Source organism: Macaca fascicularis, chromosome 5 (assembly GCF_037993035.2).
Source record: "Macaca fascicularis isolate 582-1 chromosome 5, T2T-MFA8v1.1".
NCBI lineage: Eukaryota > Metazoa > Chordata > Mammalia > Primates > Cercopithecidae > Macaca > Macaca fascicularis.
In genome coordinates, this window is record NC_088379.1 from 188,295,623 (window position 1) to 188,322,657 (window position 27,035).

The 27,035-nt window shown below is 44.2% G+C and overlaps 1 protein-coding gene across 2 annotated transcripts; it reads left to right on the forward strand.

Annotated features, from left to right (window-relative positions):
- The first annotated feature begins 1,418 nt into the window (after positions 1-1,418).
- ING2 (inhibitor of growth family member 2) lies at positions 1,419-7,204 on the forward strand. 2 transcript variants are annotated; one of them, XM_005556377.3, is made up of 2 exons: positions 1,419-1,747; positions 6,390-7,204. In XM_005556377.3, the coding sequence occupies exons 1-2, from the start codon at positions 1,576-1,578 to the stop codon at positions 7,058-7,060; spliced, it is 843 nt and encodes a 280-aa protein (XP_005556434.1). In that variant the 5' UTR covers positions 1,419-1,575; the 3' UTR covers positions 7,061-7,204. The 2 variants fall into 2 exon arrangements, with proteins under 2 accessions (XP_005556434.1, XP_065401798.1); XM_065545726.1 differs by lacking the exon at positions 1,419-1,747 and adding an exon at positions 2,597-3,399.
- Positions 7,205-27,035: the final 19,831 nt, after the last annotated feature.

Here is a 27,035-nt window from a genome sequence, read left to right on the forward strand (position 1 = left end):
GATCCAAATTTGTCACCACTCACATTTTCTTTTTAACTCAAAGGTAGTACTCACAATAGGGCTTGTTTACATAGGCATTCCATTAAAATTCTCCATGCATTCATTCTATTTGCACCCATTTCTTTCAAAAAAGTCCATATGAAATTAAAATCAGTTCCTCTGCTTGGCATCTCGTTTACACTACACCGAAATTAAACCCCACTAGGAGATCACGTAGATTACGGGGCCGAGGGCCCGCCCGCTGACTAGGTTTTTACTCGCGTCTGCATGCCCCAGGTCCCCTCCGATTGTAGTCCTGGGGCAGGACCAAGCAAAAAGTCCCGTAAAGCTGGCGTGTGCCCCACTCCGCCAGGAAGCCCCGCCGACGTCCTGTGTTTAAATGTTCTGACACACCCCAAACGCAGTTGTTTTTAAAGGCTGTCTGTGGGACCTATGTGTTGGCAGGCAGATGCCGTCCCGCATCCCTTCCCCCTAAATGACATAGAAGATTCCAGCGCAGGGGAAGGGCCACGAAACCCGCAGGGCACACGACGCCGGGGGCCGGAGGAAGCACCGCCTACCTCCCCGATCAGCCCCACGGTGCCGGACGAGCCCGAGGGCCCGGCAGGAGGAGGGCGGCAGCCCCAGGCGAGCTCGGAGGCGGCGGGAACGCCTTGCCGCGCATGCCGGGAGCCGCCCGCCGCCTGCCGCCCGCTGCCCGCCGGGACGCGCAGTCCTGCAGGCCTCGCTCCGGGTCGTCCGAAAAAAAGGAACCGCCTGCTGCTCCTTTGCAGGGGCGCGAGGAGCCGCACTCGGACCGCCGGATGGGTAAAAAGCCGGTGTGGCCGGGCGGAGCTGCCCCTCCCCGCGGGGAGGGCGGCCGGAAGGACCGAGCCGCCTCCCCTGCCGGGTCCCATTCAGACGCGGGGCGCAGAGACTGGCTCCCCAGGCTTCCCCTTTAAGGGGGGCGGGGCGCGGCCTGCCGTTTGGCCGCCCCCGACACCCTCCCCCCCTAGCCCGGAGCCGGCAGACCAATCGCCCGGGCGGCAAAGCGAAGGCGGGAGAATGCGAACCCTCCGGTAGGCGGTAGGGGCGGGCCCCGGCCTTATTGGGATCGAGCGCTGCGCAGGCGCAGAGGCGGCCGCGGGCGGAGGGGCGGGGGCAGGCCAGCGGGAGGCTCCCCGTCAGGCACGGAGGGTGACTGGGGACAGGCAGGCGGCGACGGGCTTGTCATGGGGATCCGGGCTGCGAGACGGCACTGGTAGCATCTGGGGACTCCGAGGGGGACAGGAAGTGTCAGCGTCCGGGACCCCGGCGCCGGCCCCGCTGAGGGGATCCCCACTGCTCCGGTCCTGGAGCGGGAGGGGAGAAAGGAGGGAGCCCCAGTTTCGCCCCGCCCCTGGGCTGGTGCTGCGGGGGCGGGGAGTGAGGGCTGCTCTGGGGGGAGTGGAGATCGGGGAGCGCGGCCGTGCCCTCTCGAGCGGCTGCGGGGTCCCCGCGGCGCCGGGCTGCTGAGCTGAGGGACCGCGGCGGCCGCGGCCGGTGCATGTGCGGCTGCTGGATGCGGAGGCGGCGGCGACGGCGCGCATCGGCAGGATGTTAGGGCAGCAGCAGCAGCAACTGTACTCGTCGGCCGCGCTCCTGACCGGGGAGCGGAGCCGGCTGCTCACCTGCTACGTGCAGGACTACCTTGAGTGCGTGGAGTCGCTGCCCCACGACATGCAGAGGAACGTGTCTGTGCTGCGAGAGCTGGACAACAAATATCAAGGTAGGGGCCGCGGGGCTGCCGGCCTCGGGAGCCGGTGGCAGGGAGCCTGCCGGGGCAGTGCCACCTTCCCTTTCTCCCGTGACAGTCTCCCCGAGCCCACCGAGGGTCTGCCGAGCGGGACGGGGAGGACTGGAGACTGGGTTCGCGGCCCTCCTTGCCCCGCGGTGGGCGAGTACTTCTCTGGGGTCCCCGGAGTGGGGGTGGGGGCTGTTCGTCAGCCCCCGCTGCAGACCCAGCGGCTGCAGCTGCCGCGGAGGGGAATCAGCCATTTTAAGCAGCAAGCATTTGTTCAGGCGCTCGCCTGCCCCGTGCCGCAGACCCTGCCGCCCCGGCCCAGGACTGCAGCCGGGCAAGGGCCAGAGGGAGTGAGCGGCCGGGCTCCCGCTGGTCTGCGGGGCGCACTTCCCCACCTCACTCGCCCCCACCCCGGAGTGCGGGTGCTTTGGAACGTGCGGGAGGGAGGGGGCGAGAGGCCGCGGAGGCAGATTGAGGGGGCCTTCCTCCGCGCTCCTACCCCGGCCGGGAGGAGAGCAGTCCGTTCCGCTCTTTTGCCCCGGGAAAGTTCTCGGCCGCCCCGAGCCGCAGCCCTAGCCCAGCTCTTTCGGCAAAATGGTTAAGAGGGGAGGGGTCCCCCGCGGGAGAGGAAGAGAGGGGCGTGTGTGGCGGGGAGGGCCCCCGCGCCGGGGGCGGGGCCTGCGGGTGTGACGTGGGAGTGGGAGGGGCGCGGCGCGCGTTCCCGCGGGCCTGGAAAATGGCTGGTTGCGAGAGGGGCGGCGGCGAGCCGGCTGCTGGGGAGGGAGTCGAGGCTGTGCGAGGGCGTTGGTTCGGCCCCAGCGGAGTCCGAGTCGGGGTTTGCAGCATGTTTTGCGGTGATGTTTCCAATCTCTTTCCCAACCAATGGATCAGGACGGAGATTAGCAGCTCAGAGGGTCTCGGACCCTGGCTCCGCGTAGGTTCCGGGACATGTGTCACTTCCGGGCTTCAGGAGGAAGTGGGTTGGTTGACTGGGCAACCGCCTGGCGTCCCCAAGCCCCTCCTTCTCCGACTTTTAAGTGTTAAGGCGAAACCACCCTTTACGGGCCGACCCGGGAAGCCGGGACAGAATCCGACCTTCCTTACAGTGTTATCACCTACTATCGGTGGTGCTACTAGGAGGGCAGTTTAAAAGGGGAAATGTGTTGCGCTTAATAACCTTGAATCGAGGAACAGACCTTGAACATAGTATGGAAACAGCCATATGAACTTTAAAGATAATTTCCTGGACCCATTCTCTGTTTTTGTTAACACGTCAGTAATCCTGTAGTTTAAAAGTCTCTAAAGGAATCCACTTCTTGGGTGACATAAGTGTCTCTGATTTTTTTTAGTTGATAAATTTGTGTTTTCTGAATCCATGGGATTCATAGGACTGATCCGCGTTTGGGGGAGGGGTGGGGGGGAGGGAATTCAAACTGATGCGCTGAGTCCAGACCATTATATAAATATTTCTTTTACAGATTAGAAAGAGTTTAAGTAACTCGTCCAGTTAATTAGATGTAGAATATTTGGCTCCAGCTCCTGCAACTTTAGATGCATATCCTTGTTTTCAAACAATTTAAATTTTAATAAAAACTGTCCAAGGGGATTTCTGCAGATATGGAGCACAAACATGAATGGTAACCTAAAAATGATACGTGCTTAATAATTGTATATTGAACCTTTCTAGTTTTTCAAATAACACTAAAGTTTGTAAAGTTTGCAGTTGCTGTTGTTGTTGTTGTTGCTTCAGACAGAGTCTTGCTCTGTCCCCTAGGCTGGAGTACAGTGGCTGGATCTTGGCTCACTACAACCTCTGCCTCCCGGGTTCAAACGATTCTCCTGCCTCAGCCTCCCGAGTAGCTGGGATTACAGGCACCTGCCATCACGCCCCTCTAAGTTTTGTATTTTTAGTAGATACGGAGTTTCACTATGTTGGCCAGGCTGGTCTTGAACTCCTGACCTCAGGTGATCCGCCCGCCTCTGCCCCACAAAGTGCTGGGATTACAGGCGTGAGCCACCGCACCCAGCAAGCTTGCAGGTTTTTACATTTCTTTGAAGACACGTTTCCTTTCACAAGAGTTAAGCTATTTGAAGTTGGTAAGGGATACTATAATTTGTTGACAGGGAAATCTGCTTTCGGATCATCTATAATTGTGATGTATTAATAGCTCTGGTAAGATTAGTAATATAGTAGGCCTTACAGGACTAAGAGATTATAAAAATTCTTAGCTCCATGAAGATTGTGATCAATGATTAAAAACTCATCCAGTTTTCACTCTTTGCGCATGGTTACTGAGCTCAACTTTCAGTTTTATGTTTATATATATTTTGTGTTTTGGGTTCAGATTTCATGTTTTTTATTTCTTCACTAGTGCTTAAGTCTTTTCTGGTTTTGGATCTAATATTTCTAGCAATATTTAGTGATATAAATCATATAGGCAGTCAAATAAATTTCTCTCTCACCTACTTGAGACACTTTCAGAACTGCTGAAAACCTTATAAAGATGAGAAATAAAGAAAAAATTTCACAATTGAAGTACTTATTATGGGATAGGGTTATTAGAGAACCTTTATTTTTGTTCTAGTGTTCTCACTCATTTCTTCGATAAATAACAACCTTCAAACTAAAATTTGATACTTAATTTCAAGTGCCTTCATATAGTTTATAGAAAGTGCTTACACTGCTAGGTCAGACATACAGATCTGGCACAGTTCAAAGTCTGGGGTACTTATCTCTTGAGTTGCAGTTTTTTTCACAAGCAGAAGTGATGGCTTCCTCATGGGGTTGCTGTGGAGATTAACTGAGAAAATCTTTACCACATAGAAGGGGCTGAGTAAATGTTAAATTTCTTGTCTTTCACTGTATAAAAAGGTGTCTTAAAAATTTTTGTATCTCATCTATCAGTGTGCTGGTGTGATATATACTGTAATTAGCCTCTAACAACTGATTATTAGGTACAGAATATTTGAAATGAGGTTTGCCTCTTTTTTTTTTTAATCCTCAATTTTTTTATGTGTCTGAGGGAACCAGTTTCCTTATTTTTCCTGTAGGGAAATGAGGTTCTTAAGAAATCCGCTTAGATGCCTAGCTAAGCAAATGGAATATACATGAACTTTGTTCAAAAATATGCTCTGTGGGCATAAGTGCTGTTAACCGTGTGGTGGCACTTTGTTATGTATTCCAGGTTAGACAGTTGTACATCAAGTATGAGTACCTGTGATTTCCAGGGAGAAGCTAATTAATGAGTTCTGTTGAATATTTGCTTTTGTGTGCCTTACTTGCAGACAGCCCCAATGTATATATTTACTTGTCCAACATTTGTTTTTAATAATTATAATATTGGAATATAAAACTGGTATGCCATGTGGTATGAAAAATACCATGGGGACAGAACTCTTTGAGATAGCATTACATCTTGTAAGAATAAGAAACAAAACAGTTTTGAACAAAACTAATCTTAAGTAAATTTTTGGTGACATATGAAATTATATTTTCAGATTTTTAGATACCTTCTAGTGAGTCAGCTATTTTTATTTTATTTAAGTAAGTGTATTCCACGTGCCCTGCAACTAAATCAGCAGTTCAGAAAGCTTAGAACCAACTACTGATTTATCTACAAAGGCAGAATGATCCAGTGCTGACTTTATTATAATTTTGTTAGTGGTTTGGTCAGTTGGTGCCAGAACCAGAATCTACTCTGGAAATAGTTTTACCCTGGAAATAGTTTCATTTTCAGAATTTCCCATGTGAGGCTAAAATAGAGCCATTAAAACTAAGATGATGGGAAGCTAAGAGCTGTTTACGCCTTCTTTGTTAAGAATGTATGATGTGAAAGTGAAGCTGTAGTGTCTCCGGAGTCATGTCACAAGTCATTGATTTGACTGTAAATCCTGTAAACACATTTGGGCAGTAATCTGTAGCCTAGTCCTGTAACCTTTACAAGTTTTAGAGCTGGACCCCAGCCTGCAAATTTTATGTATAGAGTTGTTTTGAAGGTGTTACAGCACTTAGTAGACTGAAGTGGCATGAAGTGTTCCTGCCCATTAGAAATACTTTTGATCATTAGCCAAACATCTCTTATCCTTTTTTTTTTTTTTTTTTTGGAGACAGAGTTTTGCTCTGTCGCCTAGGCTGGCGTGCGGTGGTGTGATCTCAGCTCACTGCAAACTCCGCCTTCTGGGTTCAAGCAGTTCTCTCCCGAGTAGCTGGAATGATTAGGGGCGCCTGCCACCATGCCTGGCTAATTTTTTATATTTTTGGTAGAGACAGGGTTTCACCATCTTGGCCAGGTTGGTCTTGAACTCCTGACCTCAGGTGATCCACCTGCGTCGGCCCCTCAAAGTGCAGGGATTACAGGCGTGAGCCACCGCGCCCAGCCTCTTACCCTTTTTAATATAGATTAATGAGTATTAGTTTTGTGTTCTGTCTTTTCATTACTTTACTTCTAAATATACTTTCATATTAGATAATGTGGTCTTTGTATGAAATAGTTTTTAATGTATACGTACCAAAGAGGAGTATGGTTTCATGGTTTGAGTTCTAACTTCAATTCTGTAAAAAATAACTAACTTGGAAATGTTATGTCCGCTAACACATGATAATGGTCTCATTCTTTTCCTTTTTTAGAAACGTTAAAGGAAATTGATGATGTCTATGAAAAATATAAGAAAGAAGATGATTTAAACCAAAAGAAACGTCTACAGCAGCTTCTCCAGAGAGCACTAATTAATAGTCAAGAATTGGGAGATGAAAAAATCCAGATTGTTACACAAATGCTCGAATTGGTAGAAAATCGGGCAAGACAAATGGAGTTACATTCACAGTGTTTCCAAGATCCTGCTGAAAGTGAACGGGCCTCAGATAAAGCAAAGATGGATTCTAGCCAACCAGAAAGATCTTCAAGAAGACCCCGCAGACAGCGGACCAGTGAAAGCCGTGATTTATGTCATATGGCAAATGGGATCGAAGACTGTGATGATCAGCCACCTAAAGAAAAGAAATCCAAGTCAGCAAAGAAGAAGAAACGCTCCAAGGCCAAGCAGGAAAGGGAAGCTTCACCTGTTGAGTTTGCAATAGATCCTAACGAACCTACATACTGCTTATGCAACCAAGTGTCTTATGGGGAGATGATAGGATGTGACAATGAACAGTGTCCAATTGAATGGTTTCACTTTTCATGCGTTTCACTCACCTATAAACCAAAGGGGAAATGGTATTGCCCAAAGTGCAGGGGAGACAATGAGAAAACCATGGACAAAAGTACTGAAAAGACAAAAAAGGATAGAAGGTCGAGGTAGTAAAGGCCATCCACATTTTAAAGGGTTGTTTGTCTTTTATATAATTCGTTTACTTTCAGAAAATGTTTTAGGGTAAATGCATAAGACTATGCAATAATTTTTAATCATTAGTATTAATGGTGTATTAAAAGTTGTTGTACTTTGTCTGTGACCTTAATTTTCTGCACTGCATTACCAAATATTTCCAACCAGGTAGTCTTCAGATCACCTGATGAAACGAGCAGGAAGAGGGTGGTGTAAACAAACATTTCACAAACCATGCTTATTTCATTTTCACTTAAAACTGCAATGCTATTTTTTGGGTAAACACAAAAGTTTCACTCTCATTTTAGTTATACATGTTTAAACAATTTGAGCTATAGTGGGATTTCTCTGTAAGCATCACATGATCTTGGGTACTTTAAAATACAGACACTATGCCATTTGAGCTGCTTTTTCCCCAGCCCCGTTTATACCTTCGCTTGTTCATCTCTAGTCTTCCAGGGGTTTGAGGAACTGGAGATAAGAGTAATTTGGGATTCCATGTGGAATAATGTGCTCTTATGAGAGTACTTGCTGCTCTCTTTTCCTCAGTAGCATTTTGATACACTGTCAGCCCATTTGTTAATGCCTTGCTGCTGCTTCGTAGATATACTTAATCTAGTGCTTAATAAGGGAGTCGTTTTGTGTTTTGTTTTAATTGCGACAGTTAAGAGTAGTTAGGATACCAGGCCGAGGCAGGCGGATCACAAGGTCAAGAGATCGAGACAATTCTGGCCAACACGGTGAAACCTCGTCTCTAATAAAAAATACAAAAATTAGCTGGGCGTGGTGGCGCTCGCCTGTAGTCCCAGCTACTCAGGAGCCTGAGGCAGGAGAATTGCTTGAACCCAGGAGGCAGAGGTTGCAGTGAGCCAAGATCCCGCCACTGCACTCCAGCCTGGGCAACAGCGAGACTCCGTCCCCCCACCGCCCCCCCCCAAAAAAAAGTAGTTAGGATACCAAAAATATAGCGACTGGCTTACATTGGCAAACTTTGGGTTGTGTAGTATCATGGCTCAAGGTTGAACAATTAAAAATGCATCTTTAATAGTATTTTCCATGTGACCCGCTGCCAGGATGCCTAGCCATAGGCCCTATCAGTGGAAAAGGGCGTATAGTAGTCTTTACATATAGCCTTTATGTCAGAGATTGTTTTAAATGGTTTTGCTAGTGGTTACTGTCATTTCTGTCCCAATCAGTGACTATACATTATTTTAAATAATAGTGTATTTACCTTCTTAACTTCTGGTATTGGTGCTGTTTGATGTTTTCACATTTAACTTACTTCATCATCATAATGCAATTAATGTATTTTCCAAGATTCTGATATTTGAAGGGTACGCATCTTGATGGATATATGTCCATATGTTTAGAGAAGGTTTTGGTTTTGGGAGCGGCAGATTGACTAGTTCTTTAAATCTATGTGTAACGTATGTTTTATTCCTCATTTCTTCGTGATCTGATGATCTTGATTCTTGTTGACTAACATGAAAAACCCCTGCTTGTTTTGGAAAAAAAAAAAAAAAAAGCTTTTTTTTGTCTTCTAGCTCTCCTGTGTGACTTTTAGGCACGTCATTTCACCTCGTCTGGGTATCAGGTCATTACCTGTAAAATGAGTTGGCTTAAATATTTCCAAGATTCCTTGGAAATTTCTAGTATTTGCACTATAGTAAGGATTTGAATAATGACATGACTTCTCTTTCATTAATTTTGTCCTTCATTCTGAGGTATAAAGATAGTTTAAAGGTGAGTTTGGAGATGGGTAAATGTGCAATATTTGTTAGCTACTGTCCTAAAGATATTTGGATTCATGACTGGAGCTAGTTGATTCTGTTACCTTTTGAGTGAGAAATGTTAGACAGCATGATTAAGAATTTAGGAAATCCATTCTCATCATAATAACTTAGCTGAGTTGTAAGGAAATCCTTTTGAGAATATGGCATTTTGTTTTAGTGATTACAACCTTATTACCAGAATGGAGCTTTTTACTTGACACCATTAAAAATACCAGTATGGACAAAATCCCCAAAGCCTTCAGATGCGACTTACATAGAAGTCACCACTTTTTCACGCATAGATCTGCCTGAGCAGATGGGATAAAAGAATAAACTTCCTAATAGAAATGCCCAAGTTTGGATTAGACTTGACGGGAAAGCGAACCTGGAAAACCCTGGAAGGTGTGCTCCCTTTAAGACCTAATGTCTGAAACAGTTTTATGAATTTTGTTTTGTTTTGTTTTCTATGCATCTTGGAAATAGAAGTCTTAAGCATGCATAGCATTAGGACTGGAATTTCTTTTGTTGTTGAGTATACTGGATCTCATATCATGGTTACCAACTCATACTGTATATACCAGTGGTTCTCAAACTTAACATTAGAATTACCTGGGAGTTTCAACAAATACTGATATCTGTGCCCCACCCTCAGCAATTGTGATCTAATTCATTTGGAATGTAGCTTAAGCATTAGAATTGTTTAAAGATTCCCATTCTAATATATAGAAATGTTTTGGAACCACTGCCACATTCACAGTTTTCAACTTACTGAAAGCTGCTGTGGATTATCTACATCCAGATTTATACAAATCTGAAGCATATATAGATGCTTATACACACATGAGAGTATCCCCTGCCCCCAGTGGCTCCACCACCAGTGCTTGAATACTCAACATCTGAGTGCTTCTTAATGTGCCAGGCACCGTTTTAAGCAGTTGTGGTGTAAAGAAGAAAATATCCCTGCTTGTGGACAATACATTCTAGTGGAGGAGTCAGATACATACAATGTTAGGTAAATTGCTAAAAGGGAAGGAAAACCGAGTAAAGGGTTGGAAATGAACGGCGGAGGGGTGGTGAGTCTTTTATTTATGGTAATTAAAAAAGGCGTCTTCAGGAAGTAATCCTTAGAGCTAAGAGCAGAAATCAGGCAGGCAAAGATTTGCGGGAGCGAAGAGGGAACGAACGTGGCAGTTTGACTGAAGCAGAGCATTAGAGCACAGTGTACGAGGGGCTAGGAACTGGGGGCTCTTGGAAGCCATGGTAGGAAATTTGGGAAGCCATTGAGGGGTTTTGAGCCATGGTCTGACATATTTAAAGGTCACTCTGGTACTGTGTATACAACATTATAGGGAACCTGGGTGAAAATAGGGAGATTTAGCAGAAGCAACTCAGAAGATGTCATAGCAACTCAGAAGTCTTCACATCGAGTGCTGGTGGCTTAGCCTAGGGTGGTAGCAGCAGCAGAGTGTCTAGTGGTAGGACTCTGTACTAAAGGTACAGCCAACAGAACTTTGGCCCAGGGGTTGGAAGGTAAAGAGATGACAAGGGTGACTCGGGTTTTTGACCTGAAGGGAAAAAAATAAATAACAATTTATGTTTTGCACTTAGGTTTGAGATGCCTAATAGATTTCTAGTAGAATCCAGCATGGAACCCCGCATACGACCTTAGGGTAACAGGAGGTAAACATTTTGGAGAGTCATCTCTATGGTGTTTGAAGCCATGTGACTGAAATTACTCAGGAAATTAGAGCTTCTCAAATGTTAATAAGCATGTTTGCTTAAAATACAGATTCTGCTTCAGATCTGACGTGGGGCCCGAGGGTCTGCATTTCTAGCAAACTTCTCAGTGAGGCTGATGCTGCTGGGCCAGGGCCCACATTTTGAGTAGCAACCAAGTAGATCGGTAGGAGAGATGGTCAGCCCTGTGTCACTCCCATATAAAATAGGGAGGAGCCAGCAAAGGAACCTGAGAGCACTCAGTGACGTGAAACTGTTTCAAGAAGGGAGTCATCTGCTCATTCAGGTGCTATTGAAGGAAGGTGAACACTGAGAACTGTTAGACTGGGGGGATTGTTGTGGTTTAACAAACTGCAAGTCTGGGGGCTGGACTGTGAGCAGAAGGGGACTGAAATCAAGATGGCAACTGTAGACAAGCCTTGCAAAGGGGAACAGAGGTGGGTTATAATTGAGGCAGAGGTGAGCTAAGTAAGGGAGGACTTGAGCTTTTCAGGAAATAGTATGGCATGATGATTATATGCTGATGGAATTCCATTAGGAGGGGACAAGTGAAGGCTGTTGATGGGAAAACTGAATAGGCAAGATGGAGTGGGATGCAGGACTCAGGAGAGGCTGGTCTCAGTAGGCAGAAGGGACAGTGCATTGTCCCTGTCCACAGGGAGGGCAGCACTTTTATTCACTTACTCAAGTATTTATTGTGCACCTATTATTTGCAAGGCATTGTTTGTACTGAGGGTAAAGCAGTGGCCAAAACGAGACAATCTGTCACCTTGTGGAGCTTAGATTCTGGAGTGAATGGGGCATATATGCAGGTAGGTTGCTAAATTAGTCATTGGGAAAATGATAGCTTCCACTTTCCTAGCTGAGGAGGTGATGGGGAAGGGAGTTGGAAGTCTGTAGGAATGAGAGGTGTGGAGCATCACCTGGGAGAGTAGGAAAGTGAATGACCCCAGAGTGCCAGGACTGTGGCCAAGCTGCAGGTTTGGGTCATAACTTCACATGAGCAGACTACTCATTTTGTTGCCTGGATGCGGGCATGAAAAAATAAACACACAAAATAACAGAAAATTTCAAAATCTCTACAGTATGCCAGAAAAATTGCATCTCCCCAATCCTTTTCATGTACCTATTAGGTGGCTTCCTCTGGGGTTCTGTCCTCATTCCCCCTTCTGAAATGGAAGGAGCAAATTTTCAAGGAGCACTTCATGTAAATAAGCTAGACGGCTCTTCGGCGCTTTCTGAATCAAGTACTTAGTAGCTTTATGTTGTTCAAAATATGTTTTAAGTGAAGTTAGTTATTTTGGGACTTCCTTTACTATATTGCCTAAACTGTACATCAATTAGAGAAACCACAGCTGCTTCATCGTTTCCTATTTCAATGAGAGGGAAGTGGTCTGGACCAAGATTCCAGAGGCGTGGACTCAGCCTGTGATCCTGGACAGGTCACTCATCCTCTTTGGCATGTAGTTTGTTCAGCTGGAAAATGACTGATTTAATATATGGTTACCTAAAAGTGTGGCTGTTATTCATGTCTTAACATTAGTCTGAGGAAAGGGGTCTCCTGGTCACAAATTTATTAACTGGGTAGTTAATAAAATAACAGCTTTAATTCACGTGTGTGGTAAGTAGACTTTAAAGCAGGGCTTTCTAAACTTCAGACACCACAGACGGATCTTGATGGAGTTTGCCATTTCTGCACACCGTTCTAATTTTATATTTAAAACTACTATGTACTTAGTACTTTTAAAGTCAACTCACTGTTTGATGTAAATTTATTTTAAAAAGGAAGCATGTCACTTTGGCAAATGGAAAATTCGTATCACTTTCTGTGACTAGAAGACTACCTTAAAATGTAATGAAAACAGTGTTACTAAAATCTAGCTATGCAGTATGGCCAGTGAAGATAGCCCAAAGTCTATCCTTTTTTTTTTTTTTAAAGGTGTGATTAGTAAGTAATGTTAGGTAAGGGTAAAAGACACGTAAACACCAAATTGTGTCTTTCTGCATGATGTGATCAAAAGGATTTTGAGACTTTTCTTGAGTACTGCCTTCCGTCCTACTCTGGAAAACACTTTAAGTAACAAAAGGTTAACCACTGCAGTTTCTTGACTATCAGTATAAAACAAATTAACATTTCTTCGTTTAACAGCACTTGTCTAGCTACATGCAGATGGATGTTGCCTCTTAATTAAGGTTTCTGTAAACCTCATAAGTTATTCGCCAACATTGTCTATATCAGTACTAGAGTAATTGACTTTATACTGACCTCAAAGGAGTTTCTAGTCTTACCTCTTTTTTCATCTGAGGATTAAAAATGGCACCTCCTCAGTGCATCTCTTTTTTTTTTTTTTTTTTTTCTTTAGACGAAGTCTTGCTCTGTCGCCCAGGCTGGAGTGCAGTGGTGCGATCTTGGCTCATGGCAACCTCCGCCTCCCAGGTTCAAGCAATTCTCCTGCCTCAGCCTCCCAAGTAGCTGGAATCACAGGCGTGTACCACCAGGCCCGGCTAATTTTTGTATTTTTAGTACAGACAGGATTTCACCATGTTGACCAGGCTGGTCTCATACTCCTGGCCTCAAGTGATCCACGCCCCCTTGGCCTCCCAAAGTGCTGGGATTACAGGTGTGAACCACTGTGTTGGGCCTTAGTGCATGTCTTTGGATGCTGAGAGAGATTTCCTGGGCCAGCCTTGCAATACCATCACTCTTGGGCCCAGCATTCCAGACCTGAAAAATCCTTAGAATTACCCGGATAATTTCCTCAGTTATCCACTAGCTAGTGGGTTCTTGATTTAGCAGTCTCTATTATAAAAACAAAAATTCCGATTTCCTTACAGATTGGATAAAAGCAACGTGTCCATGTCATAAACACGGGAGGAATGAGATTTTTACTGCAACAGCGTCTTTTGGTATTTCGGGTAGCTGTGTACCTATGAGCACTAAAGTAGTCTTTCAGATTTTAATTGTGCTGGATAAAAGTTTTCCTGCCTTCTTAAATATGTCCTTAAATTCTTCTTGGCATATAGTAGGACAAACAAACATTTAATGTATTCATCCTTCGACTCAGCACCATGTGATTATACAGTGATATTCTTAAATCTCGCTCCAATATGGAGGGCCATTTGCCTCTGTACTTGCCTCCGACTGGTTTTAAAATAAATTTGGCTGCTTTTGATGTTTTTCATTCTTCCTTGCTTCTAAAACTGTCTGCCTCGTAGCTTGTATCCCTCTTTTAGTTTGTTGTGTGTTGGAAAAGCATTTGGTTGAATTTGTGTCTAGCTTCAGAATAAATAGATTCTAAGAGAGTATCTAGTGCTTGACTTCAATGTATGGTTTTGTTTTTTTGTCTTTCTGGGTTTTTTTGAGACAGAGTTTTGCTCTTGTTGCCCAGGCTGGAGTGCAGTGGTGCGATCTCGGCTCACCGCAACTTCCGCCTCCTGGGTTCAAGTGATTCTCCTGCCTCAGCCTCCCGAGTAGTTGGGATTACAGGCATGCGCCACCACAGCCAGCTAATTTTGTATTTTTAGTAGAGACGGAGTTTCTCTGTGTTGGACAGGCTGGGCTCGATCTCCCGACCTCACGTGATCCACCTGCCTCAGCCTCCTGAAGTGCTGGGATTACAGGCATGAGCCACTGTGCCCAACCGGTTTTGGTTTTTTTAATATGTGGATTGTTTTTTCTCCCCTGTTCTTGTGTTCAGATAGCAGTGTTTTGCCATATACTCGCTTTGAACAGCAAGATCTAATTGCTTTGTTTGACAAGAGGACTTAACTTATTTATACAGTATTCTAATCTTAGAAACTTCCCACATAGAAACAGGTGTTAGGCCAGCTGGCTAGTTTTCTCTCCAGGTGTTCCAGTTTTAGATTAGTAATATGGAATCATACCCTTGGTGGGAAGTAATCTTTTTTATTCTAATAGAAGAACTTGATTTACCAACTATATGAAATGGTAGAACATAGCAATTTCAAGCCTTTTAGACAGACTTCCATTGCTTTTCTGTGCCTTCTTGAGATGTGATAACATCTTCCAAATTTCAGAAATTTTCTTCTGTAATCTTAGAACACATTTTGCTTTTTGGTTACATTCATTTCCCATCAACTTGAAAAAAGTAAATTCTCATAGATGAAGCAATTATCAAGCACTGTAGCAAAATCGTGACTGAGAAGTTCAATGTTCACAGCAAAAACTTTGCAGTAGCTTTGACTTTGAGTTTACAGTGTTTGAATATTGCATAGAATATTTTCTTCATCAATGTCATTGTTAACTTCAGGATAATTCTGACTAAGGTGCCACTTGGTGGAATTGACAACCCAGCACTTTTCTAATTACACAGTGAAAAATAAGGACATTTTCCTGTGCCCAGTTAAGAGAGGGAGAAAAGCTAGAGTTCTCTCAAAGTATTCTCTCTCTCTCTCTCTCTCTCTCTTTTTTTAAGACAGCCTCACTCTGTGGCCCAGGCAGGCTGGAGTGCAGTGGTGTAATCTTGGCTGACTGCATCCTCCGTCTCCCAGGTTCAAGCAATTCTCCTGCCTCAGCCTCCCAAGTAGCTGGGATTACAGGTGTGTGCCACCACGCCTGGCTAATTTTTTTTTTTTTTTTTTTTTTTTTTTTTTTTTTGAGATGGAGTTTCCCTCTTGTTGCCTAGGCTGGAGTGCAATGGCGCAATCTCAGCTCACTGCAACCTCTGCCTCCCAGGTTCAAGTGATTCTCCTGCTTCAGCCCCCTGAATAGCTGGGATTACAGGCATGCGCCACCACACCCGGCTAATTTTGTATTTTTAGTTTCACCATGTTGATCAGGCTGGTCTTGAACCCCCGACCTCAGGTGATCCGCCTGCCTCGGCCTCCCAAAGTGCTGGGATTGCAGGCATGAGCCGCTGTGCCCGGCCTTTTTTTTTTTTTTTAGAGGAGGTCTCGCTCTGATGCCCAGGCTGGAGTGGCACAATCTCAGCTCACTGCAACCTCCGCCTCCAGGTTTCAGCAATTCTCCTGCCTCAGCCTCCTGGGTAGCAGGGATTATAGGCACGCACCACCACACTGGCTAATTTTTGTATTTTTAGTAGAGACTGGGTTTCACCATGTTGGCCAGGCTGGTCTCAAACTCCTGACATCAGGTGATCTGCCCACCTCGGCCTCCCAAAGTGCTGGGATTATAGGCGTGAGCCACTGCACCTGGCCTAAAGTATTCTCTTTCTATTTTAGTCTTCACTGTATTAAATTTATTTTAAATTAGATTTCCCTTCCTAATAGTAGATTAAATGTTTAATTATCTGGAATTGATTTTAAAAATTCGTATCATTTTCATGTCACTTGAAGGTCTCAAAACAAGACTTTATCTGTTTAAGCTAACAAGAGTGAGTTTGGGTTCTTTGTAAAGCGCTTTTGTGAAAAAGTACCTTATATGTGAGAGTTTGCAGTACCTGCCTAAGTATTTCAACAAGTGGCTAGTCCAGTGAGTTGCAAATAGTAGCTAAAAGTAGATTTTTATACTACTTTCCATCCAGGATTAAGGTAGAAGATTTCCTATTTTGTTTTGGTTTGTTTTTACTGGATACTTGCATCTTTGTTTTACTTGTTATGCTCCACCAAGGTCTGTCCTACCAAAGGTACAAGAGAAGCAACTTCTTATGCTGGGAGAGGAATTTCCCCATACATAAGCATTTGTAAATAATCCCCAAGTGTGACCAGACTGCCATTTGTTTCCTTAACATCTTCCCAGTTAGACCTGCCACATCCTGACTTTTGACATTGATACGACAATTCAAAGATAACTTCAGCAGAATGTGAAAAATAATTTGCAAAAGCGTACCATGTAGAACTTGGAGAGGAATCCTGTAGTAACTAGGCAACGTCCTTTGGCTTGGGGTGAGACTGTGTTCCATACTAGAGTTTCCCAAAGTGTTCCATGGATCCTAGAATGCGAACCGGCCCAAGAAAGCTGGGGTACTTTGCATATAAAATTCTTCCTCTTGGAGATAAAGAAGGCACATACATATTAGAGGTTCTGAGAAATATTGCCACTTTTCCCCCTATAATACCTTAATATTCTGAGGAAGTAGGGTCCTTTCAAACAGTTTGAAAATATTGCCCTACACTACACCATGAAAGGATGGATCATATTCAAATCTACTGAGTACTCCTACTGTAGGGGGAGTTATACCCCAGCTCCTTACTTTCCCATATCCAGCACTGGGGTGTTGGTGCCATTTGTACCATTGTTTAAAGACAGCAGTCGGGCATAAGGACCGGTGTCTTCTTTCCACTAGACAGTACTACTCAGTTGGGTGGAGGAAGTGTAAGTGTTTAAAGCCTCCCTAACCAAATCTGGTGCAACAAGTGACAATACTGTTCAAGAGCTGTGTGTCGAATACAATTGGGTTATATAACCTACTAGCTCAACCCTGAAATTAAATTAACGTGTGTGGCTTCTTGATTGGTAGAATTGGTCTACATTCATAGTCACACATGGATAGTAACCTTCGTATTTGATCAGAGAAACTCCAGAAAGGACCACTGTTCGTCTCAGGTCCCTTTCTCAGAAAGAAAGGACTACAAAAGGCAAGCGATAATGAGGATCTGAATTCAAGCCACATTCTATTGTTACCATGCGGGTCAAGTAGACGTGAGAAGTGACCCTAGGCAACAATCTTGTGCTCTCAGTGGGTTCTGAAGTTTATTCGAATTTGATGTCATGATGCTGCTTTGGCTTTATAACCTGTAAAGATCAACTAAACTGCTTTCCCAGGCGAGTCCCATTGTCATTTAAAGTAATTGTTTCTGTAAAACGCGTTTACAGAAAGTCAGAATTGCTTAACCAGTGTCACCATCAAAAATTTCTATTAAGGGTGGAAAAATACCATCTGTAGATAGAATTAAAACCTGAATTGTGCATGAGGCACAAGATCTCTAGAGAAAAGGGGTAGTTAATTGCCCAAGAGTAATAATTCCAGCAGAGTTATTGATGGGGCTCCAAATTTGCCATTTCTAGCGTGGTTTAGGGAGAGAGTAGGAAATCTGTCTTTCTGTTTGTTTCATCTCTTAATTAGTTGGAGTCTTCAGGAAAATCAGTAGCTATGAAGGATAAACTGATTAATTTATTCCTGGAGCCAGAAAATTGAGTTACAGCAGTGTTTGATGCTCATATATGGAGAGAGAACAGGCTCCCTGTCACTCTGTATAGATTTGTGTGGTAAAGCTATTTTGAGACTAGTTTACTGTTTATTCTAAAGAGAATGAAATATGAAGTCCAAGGGAGGAGGATGTGCAAAGGGAAAATTTCCCTTCTCCCTTTTCAGAATCATCCTCTCATCTTACCATAAAAATGGGGGCCGGAAGCTCTGACGCTGCCACCATATCGCTGTGATACGTTACCTGAGTTTCACAAACTGCTGGAGCCACACATTCTAAAACAACGAAAACCAGCTTTTCATTTGTGGTTTCGTCATGGTTCTGAACACCACACTATACTGGAGAGCACCCCATTTAGTGGCTTCAGATTGTAAAAGTTGACGGGCCACCATAGGGAACATTTGAAATACTGACACTGGGAAACTTCTCAAAGCACCATAAAGTTTCCCCCCAAATCCTTGTCATGTTTAATACAAGTTTATGAATTTTAACTATTCCCAGTGTTCATGTTTCAATCAATTGTGAACTAATAATTGCAATACTAAATTCAGAAAAAGTTTTTAACTTTGAGAATTACATATGCTTTTGTTTGTTGCAAGAAGTATAATAGGGTAATCAAATGATTCGAGAATAAGAATACATCATTAGGATAGTATTTTGTGGGGGAAGTGGGATGGAAATACAATTTTAGGGGAAAAGCAATGTTAAACTCTTATTGTAAGTACTTTAAAAACTTTGTGGTATAGCGTTTATATTCCATTGAACTTATTTGAGCCATGTAATATTTAAATGTTTTATTTAAAAATGACAGTATAGGGCAGGGGCAGTGGCTCACATCTGTAATCCCAGCACTTTGGGAGGCCGAGGTAGGAGTTTGAAACCAGCCTGGCCAATATGACAAAACCCCATTTCTACTAAAAATACAAAAATTAGCCGGGTCTGGTGATGCATGCCTGTAGTCCCAGCTACTTGGGAGGTTTAGGCAGAATCGCTTGAACCCGGGAGGTGGAGGTTGCATTGAGCCGAGATCACATCACTGTACTCCAGGCTGGATGACAGAGCAAAACTCTGTCTGAAAAGAAAAACAAAAAGGCAGTATAGAAAATATACTGGAAATACATTTGTTGTAATCATGGAAGTTTATAGCAAAACATTTTAGAGGTCAACTTATATATGTGAGAGGGTAAGTAGTATTTCAAAAAATTTTTAAGATATGTGAGAGTAAAAACTTTAGAAATGGACAGAAACAATCTGTTCAATATTCTGGCCTTGACCCACGCCTTAAATCCTGCCTCAGCCATCTGCCTCCTTGGAGTTACCTTAGACTTTGCAAGTACCAAACTCTACCTACCAGCAAAGAATACACTCTCGATTTGAAATATCCCACCCTCTGGCCAACACTGTTTTTCACTCCCTCCTCTATTCTGACTGAACAGTTCTTCAGCACCACCACGACCTCCAAAATACTTCCTCCAAACCCTCCTTCCTACCCTTCCACCTTCCCAGGTTGGCCTTGGCGTCTGCTTGTCTGATTGTGTGGCTGTCATGCTACTCACCCGATGGTACAGATTTTCAACCCCCTCCCTCCTCCGCGTGCCTTGGCCCTGTTTAAACCCAGCTCTCACCCTCCTCAGCCGCTGCAGTCAGGCAGCTAGTAAGTGGCCGGAGTAACACACGACTGTGCTGACGGCTCATTCGTTCAATTAGCGACAGAGTTCAAGCAGGCCCTTCAAGTTGCCTGACGATCCTCCTACATTTTCTTTTTTCCTTTTCTTTTTTTTGAGATGAAGTGTTGCTCTGTCGCCCAGGCTGGAGTGCTCCCAGGTTCAAGCAATTCTCCTGCCTTAGCCTCCCAAGTAGCTGGGATTACAGGTGCACGCCACCATACCCAGCTGATTTTTGTATGTTTAGTAGAGATGGGGTTTCACCATATTGACCAGGCTGGTCTCAAATTCCTGACCTCAGTTGATCCACCTGCCTCGGCCTCCCCAAAGTGTTGGGATTATAGGCGTGAGCCATCGCGCCCGCCCCCGCTACATTTTCTTAGTCAAGTTACTCTTTCACTTCTGAGACCATGATTCTACTTTTTCTTATTTCTTCAACCCTTCAGTACCCAATATCCCTCTCCCTCTGCCTTCACAGGGTGATTAACTCAATTCTTATTTTATTAAAAACAACGAAACAAGGGTCATCCGAGCCCTCCTCCTGTTTCTACCACAACTGCTGGCCCACCTGCCTTCCATCTCTTTACAGTGGATGATTGTCTGTTCTTAGGGCCAACCATTCAGCCTCTCCTTGTGCGCAGAAACTTCACTCCCGCAATTATTCCCTCTCTCGATCATCCATGTTTGCCCTTCCAGTGGACCTTTCTGTTGGTATGCAATGTTGTTGTAGTGCCAATCTTTAAAAATGACAATGAATAGCTAACTAATGTCCCGTTTTTTTCTGTGTTCACCTTTGTGGAGAAACTCAAGAGTTGTCTATTCCATTTTGTTGTTGCTGTTTTTCATACTAACATTTATCAAGACTTATTTTTCAATGGTCTTCAATCACAGAACAATTAAGCAACCATATAAAAATTTAATGTACCTGAATATGACATGTTGCTTTTATTTTTTATTTTTTGAGAGAGGGTCTCGCTCTGTTGCCCAGGCCGGAGTGCAGTGGCACAGTCTCGGCTCACTGCACCTTCAACCTCCTGGGCTCAAGTGATCCTTCCACGTCAGCCTCCTGAGTAGCTAAGACAATAGGCATATGCCACCATGCCTGGTGGATTTTTTATTTTGTAGAGATCGGGGTCTTGCCAGTGTTGCCCAGAGTGGTCTTGAACTCCTGGGCTCAAGCAATCCTCCCACCTCAGCCTCCTAAAGTGCTGGGATTACAGGCATGAGCCACCACGCTGAGCCCAAGAGTTGTCTATTCTTGTCTCTGCTTTCTTTCCTTCCATTCTTTCCAGAATGGCTTTGTCTCGAAAACTCCAATACAACTGTCTTAACATTAGTAAATTCAATTGTCAATTCTCTGTCATTATCTTTACCTGCTAGCATTTGACACAAATGATCACTTTTAAAATGCTTTTTCTACTTCGCCTCCAGGGTACAAAGTACACCTGCTCTAGAATCTCTTCCAACCTCAGGGACTGTTTCTTTTCTGTCTGCTTTGCTGAATCTGCCCCTTTTTGCTGTCCTCCAAACACTGGAGTGTCCCAGGTGAAGGCTTCAGAAGTCTTCCTCATCTGTAACCATTCCCTAGGGGCTGTCATCCTGTGCACTGGCTTTAAACACCTTTTATACTGTGATGACTCCCAATGTCTGTCACCAATCCAGGACTCCGGTCTACACGGACATACTCAGTTGCCCCCAGCATTTCTGTTGGTATGTCAGGTGAATGTCGCAAACCTCATGGGTTAGTTCCTAGTTTTCAACCATCCTCCCAGCCACGAGCCTACTCTTCTTCCTTTCATGGTAAATGAAAATGAAAGTCCATCTTTTACTTGTTCAGGCCAAAAATCTTGGAGTCATCATTGACTCCTTTCTCCCCACCCACCGCCCCCCTCACCGTCTCTCTCTTTTTTTTTCTTTTCTTTTCTTTTCTTTTCTTTTCTTTTCTTTTCTTTTCTTTTCCCTCCCTCCCTCTCTCCCTCCCTCTCTCTCTCTCTCTCTCTCTCTCTCTTTCTCTCTTTCTCTCTTTCTTTCTTTCTGACAGGGTCTCACTCTGTTGCCCAGGCTGGAGTGCAGCGGCATGATCACAGCTCACTGCAGCTTCAATTTCCTGGGCTCAAGTGAACCTCCCACCTCAGCCTCCCAAGTAGCTGGGATCAAAGGTGTGCACCACTATGCCCAATTAATTTTTGTATTTTTTGTAGAGATGAGTTTTTGTCACCAGGCCGGTCTTGAACTCCTGGGCTCAAGTGATCTGCCTGTCTCAGCCTCCCAAAGTGCTGGGATTACAGGTGTGAGCCACCGCACCTGGCTCTTTTTTTCTCTTATACTCTAAAACCAATTTGTCTGAAAATTCTGTCATTTGGCCTTTGAGATATACTCAGCAGCCTGCTGCTCTGCTGCCCGTTGCCTCCCCTAGACCACCATCGCCTCTACCAGGGCTACTGGAACAGCCTCCTCATCAGTCTTCCTGCTTCCGCCTCTGCCTTTATGTTTATTGTCCACAAAGCAGATAAAGAGATTCAGCCACATTTCTCTCTCCTATGCCTAAAGTCCTCCAATGGCTTCCCGTCTTACAGTCAAATCCAAAGTCCTTATGTTGGCCTAAAAGGCCCCATGTAATCTGGCTCTGAGCTCTGACTTCTCCTAGCGCTCTCCTTTTGCTTACTCCATTCCAGTCACATGGGCCACCTTGCTCTTCCCTGGACACAGCCGGCACTGTCCAGCCACGGGTCTTTGCACTTACTCTTCCCTCTGCCTAAATGCTTGTCCCTTGTCTCAGATTTCCATTTCAGTTGCTCCTTTTATTGCATAGCTACTCCTGCAATGCCTGTTTTATATTCTAGAATGCTGTTTGTTCCTCTGACCCATCAAAACCCTTCTCCAACATCATCGAAGTTAAAATGAAGACCATAAGCTATGAAACTCTAACTAAAGGAAGGTTTTCTGAACTTAGCCTTTTCAGAGAATTTTAATACTGCTACTCCAGCTAAAGTGATATTAATCCAAACAAATATTGACTTTGTGTAAATTTGAGACAGTATACAAAGACATAATTCAAATAGAAAAGAAATAACCCCTATGAAAAGAGAAAGCATTCTAATAACATGTTCTCAATCCCATCACTTTTTTTTTTTTTTTTTTTGAGACGGAGTTTTGCTCTTGTTGCCCAGGCTAGAGTGCAATGGCGTGATCTCGGCTCACTGCAACCTCCACCTCCCGGGTTCAAGCAATTCTCCTGCCTCAGCCTCCCGAGTAGCTGGGATTACAGGCCCTCAGCCTCCCAAGTAGCTGGGATTACAGGCATGTGCCACCACGCCCAGCTAATTTTGTATTTTTAGTAGAGACGGGGTTTACCATGTTGGTCAGGCTGGTCTCAGACTCCCGACCTCAGGTGATCTGCCCACCTAGGCCTCCCAAAGTGCTGGGATTACAGGTGTGAGCCACCATACCCAGCCAGTCCCATCAGCTTTTCTTTTTCTTTTCTTTTTTTATAATTTTTTTTTTGAGACAGAGTCTCACTCTTGTCACCCAGGCTACAGTGCAGTGGTGCAATCTTGGCTCACTGCAACTTCCACCTTCCAGGTTCAAGGGATTCTCCAGCCTCAACCCCCGAGTAGCTTACAGGCACACACCACCATGCCCAGCTAATTTTGTAGTTTTGGTAGAGATGGGGTTTCACCATGTTGGCCAGGCTGGTCTGGAACTCCTGACCTCAGGTGATCCGCCTGCCTTGGCCTTGCAAAGTTCTGGGATTACAGGCATGAGCCACCACTCCTGGCCCACCTTTTATTTTCTTCATAGCATCTGGTTATTGGACTGTCTCCTTTCACTAAAATGTAAGCTCCTTGAGAGCAGGAACTGTGTGTGTTTTGTTCACAGCTGTATTTTCAGTGCCTAGAACAGTGCTGACACCCAATATGTTATGTCCTTAATAAATACATTTTGAATGGATGTCATGAAACTGTTGTTGATCCAATCCAGTGTCTTTGGTTTTTAAACCTATCATCCCATCCCTTCTCACTAGGCCTGTTTTCTTTCTTTCTTTCTTTTTTTTTTTTTTTTTTTGAGACGGAGTCTCACTCTGTTGCCCAGGCTGGAGTGCAGTGGGGCGATCTTGGCTCACCGCAAGCTCCGCCTCCCAGGTTGATGCCATTCTCCTGCCTCAGCCTCCCAAGTAGCCGGGACTACAGGTGCCCACCACCACACCTGGCTAATTTTTTTGTGTTTTTTTTAGTAGAGATGGGGTTTCACTGTGTTAGCCAGAATGGTCTCAATCTCCTGACCTCATGATCCACTCGCCTTGGCCTCCCAATTATTTTTTTTTTAATGGAGACTGGGCATGGTGGCTCATGCCTGTAATCACAGCACTTTGGCAGGCCAAGACAGGTGATCACTTGAGCCCAGGAAGGAAGGAAGGAAGGAAGGAAGGAAGGAAGGAAGGAAGGAAGGAAGAAAGGAAGGAAGGAAGGAAGGAAGAAAGAAAGAGGAAGGAAGGAAGGAAGGGGAAAAAGAAAAGAGGGAACAAGGAAAGAAAGAACAAGAGAAGGAAGGAAGGAGGGAAGGAAGGAAGGAAAGAAAGAAAAAGAAAGAAAGAAAGAAAGAAAGAAAGAAAGAAAGAAAGAAAGAAAGAAAGAAAGAAAGAAAGAAAGAAAGAAAGAGAAAGAGAGAGAGAAAGGGAAAAAGGAAAAAAGAAAAAAGAAAAAATATAGAGATGGGGTCTCGCTATGTTGCCCAGATTGGTCTCGAACTACCAGGCTCAAGTGATCCTCCCATTTCAGCCTCCCAAAGTACTAGGATTCCAGATGTGAGCCACTGTGCCTGGCTTCACTAGGCCTGTTTTCTTAGGATAAAGATGTTGAGTGGATTAAGTGCTTGTGCATATTGCTAAGTAATATTAAATAATTCTGGTAGGAAATCTACTTGTCAGGGCATAATGGGAGTATTTAGCTATTGTATTTTTTTCCTCTAAATTTAAAAGCTGATGCATTTTGTCCAAATGGGGAAAAACCCAAGAATACTTTTGGTTCCAAAACAAGAAGCAAGATTTGATATTAAGTAGGGGAAATAAATTAATTTTAATAATGCTTACTTCGTCAAGAAATAGTGCACAGCGCAAACCTGTTATAGAAGCATTAAATGGACAGTCAACCATCACAAAATACTAATTTCCTACTGAGCAGCTTGGTCTGAATAAAGGAAGATGGGGCTCTCTGAAGTTTTACTTGAACTCTACTCTGATCTCAGAAGCAAAATCCATCAGATTCTGTGATGGTCAAGTCATACACACAGGGCTTGCTGCTTGTCCATTGGGAAAGATGAAGAGTCGGCTCGTTACCCTTGCTTTCCTATGTCAAATTGTAGACAACCATCCTGTTATCCAGACACCAAAACTGTATTGCTTTAATCAGGGAGGACCTTTTGCAGGGCTGTCTCAGTCACTGTACAAAAGCTTCCTTTTCAGAGTGTTGTTTTGCACCTCAAGAAGATGGTGACAAACCGCAAATGTGCAAGGTCACAGGTACATTAGAAGAAATGTTCAAAATGTGACATCCCAAGATGATACTTGTTGGCCAAAGTCTTGTATGGTTCAAGGAAAGGGAGGTGTAGCAACAGCAAATATTTGGCAAGAGTGCTGTCAGTTAGATACCCACGCTGGACACAGCTCATATTTTTCATGGTGCTCTTTACTTGCTGAACTTCAAGGACCTCCAAAGTTCTTCTCAATATAGATTTTAGGGAGCCATCATCAATTGATTGGCATTAACACTGAAGAGCAAACCCATTTGTTTTTTGCAGTTCTGATGAAACTTTCAACATTTTTCACACGCAGGCACTCCGCTTTCTGATTGTCATTCTTTGTAGACAATTTTGCAAAAGATGAAAATCTGTCATTGTTAGTTAACTCATCACCGACTGGGTTAAACAGGATCCACAGAGAATTTGCCTTTTGCTTACTGGATTCCAAATGTGGGTATTTATTCCCTTCTTAGTATGTAGTGAAGTACCTTGAGATTTCCAGGCTGCATTGAGCTGAGAAAGCAGAGGTCAGCACTTCTGGATTAGACCCCATGTTAAGCCTGTAACACAGGCTCACCACCAACAGACTGCAACGGGAATGGTATGCACGGTTTACTCTAGCCATTATTTTGCCCTTAAGAATTGGGACTCAAAAAAAAAAAAAAAAAAAAGAGTTGGGACTTATGCCTGTAATCCCAACAATTTAAGAGGCTGAGGTGGGAGGATTGTTTGAGGCCTTGAGTTCAAGACCAGCCTGGGCAACAGAGTGAGACCTATCTCTACAAAAAATTTTTTAAAATTAGCTGGGTGTGGTTGTGCATGCCTGTAGTCCCAGCTACTCAGAAGGCTGAGGCAGGAGATTCGCTTACACCCAGGAGCTGGAGGTTGCAATGAACCGTGATTGTGTCACTGCACTCCAGCCTGGGTGACAAAGCAAGACCCTATCTCAAAAAAAAAAAAAAAAAAAAAAAAAAAGTTAGGACTCTTAAGACTTAGTGGTAGTGGTAGTTGAGACATTCTCAGTAAGCTGATGTCTTTTCTGCTTCCTTCTAAAATGCCTCCCATTCTCTTTAACCTTTGTGGTGCTCAACAGTTTTGTCATTTCTTTAAACTGTCTGATTGTGCCTCCATTGAAACCACACTCTCTGCACTTGCTTTTTACATCTCTGACCCCCTTGCGTGTCTGCATTAGTCTCTCTTCTTTCTCTGGCTCCTTAGCTGGGAATGTCTCCTGCCGCCCAGCCCTGGCCCCCTGTTACTTTCCACACGCTCTTCTGAGATCTCAAGCTTGGGTGGGAAAGCAAAGGCGTCATTTATTCACTCCCTAAAAGTTCCACACTAAGTCAATAATTGGTCCTCAATAAATAGTTGTTGAATCATTAAAGAACTTTCCCATTGTACAAATTCTCCCCATCCCATGTTATTTGGCTTGGTCCAGGAGAGGACCCATTGGAATTGCAGACTCAAAAGCCAAGTGGAAGTGAGAGGCTGGCATGGGGTCTCTGGGAGAGGGAACAAGCCAGTCAGCTTGTGTGCCAGATTTCTCGCACAGAACCTTGTCCCAGAAGTCAGGGTGTCTAGCACAGCACAGGTGAGGCGAAGTTAGGGGAGAATTTCCCTACAGACTACGCCGCTTTTGAGCTAAAATGGAAAATGGAAAATTTCCAGTAACTGATCAGTAAAAATTCTCTTGGTGTTTATTAGTTGCTCCTTGGAAGCGAGGAGTGGATTGGACATGTTTTATCCGTAATAAAACAGAGTTCTGAAAGGTGGCCAGTGAAAGGGTAGAAGCAGTCACAGAGGCATTCTCTGCTGGCAAAATTCGCTGGCTGGATTAGGACAGGAGTGGTGTCGTCTTTTTTCTTCCATTTTCCTATCCCAAGGAGTCCAAAAAACTGAAACCATGCAAGGGATTAAGGAGAGGGAGAGGAGAGTGGCCTATCCATACAAATCCAGAGTTTTGAGAACCAGGCCTATTATAGACCACAGGTATTGACATAGTAAGCTAAATTAGCATCTCTTCTGCCCACTCAGGGATAGATAGGATGAATTTAACACCTTTATTTCAAATGTATCAAACATGCATGTGAGGACTCTCAATATAAAGAACTACTTGGTGGATCACAAGGTCAG

What these genes read in the sequence shown, in the direction of transcription:
- ING2 (XM_005556377.3), top strand. Translation starts at nt 1,576, where the DNA reads ATGTTAGGGCAGCAGCAGCAGCAACTGTACTCGTCGGCCGCGCTCCTG. An exon ending in GCTGGACAACAAATATCAAG is followed by an intron (nt 1,748 to 6,389) that starts GTAGGGGCCGCG and finishes TTCCTTTTTTAG; the next exon opens with AAACGTTAAAGGAAATTGAT.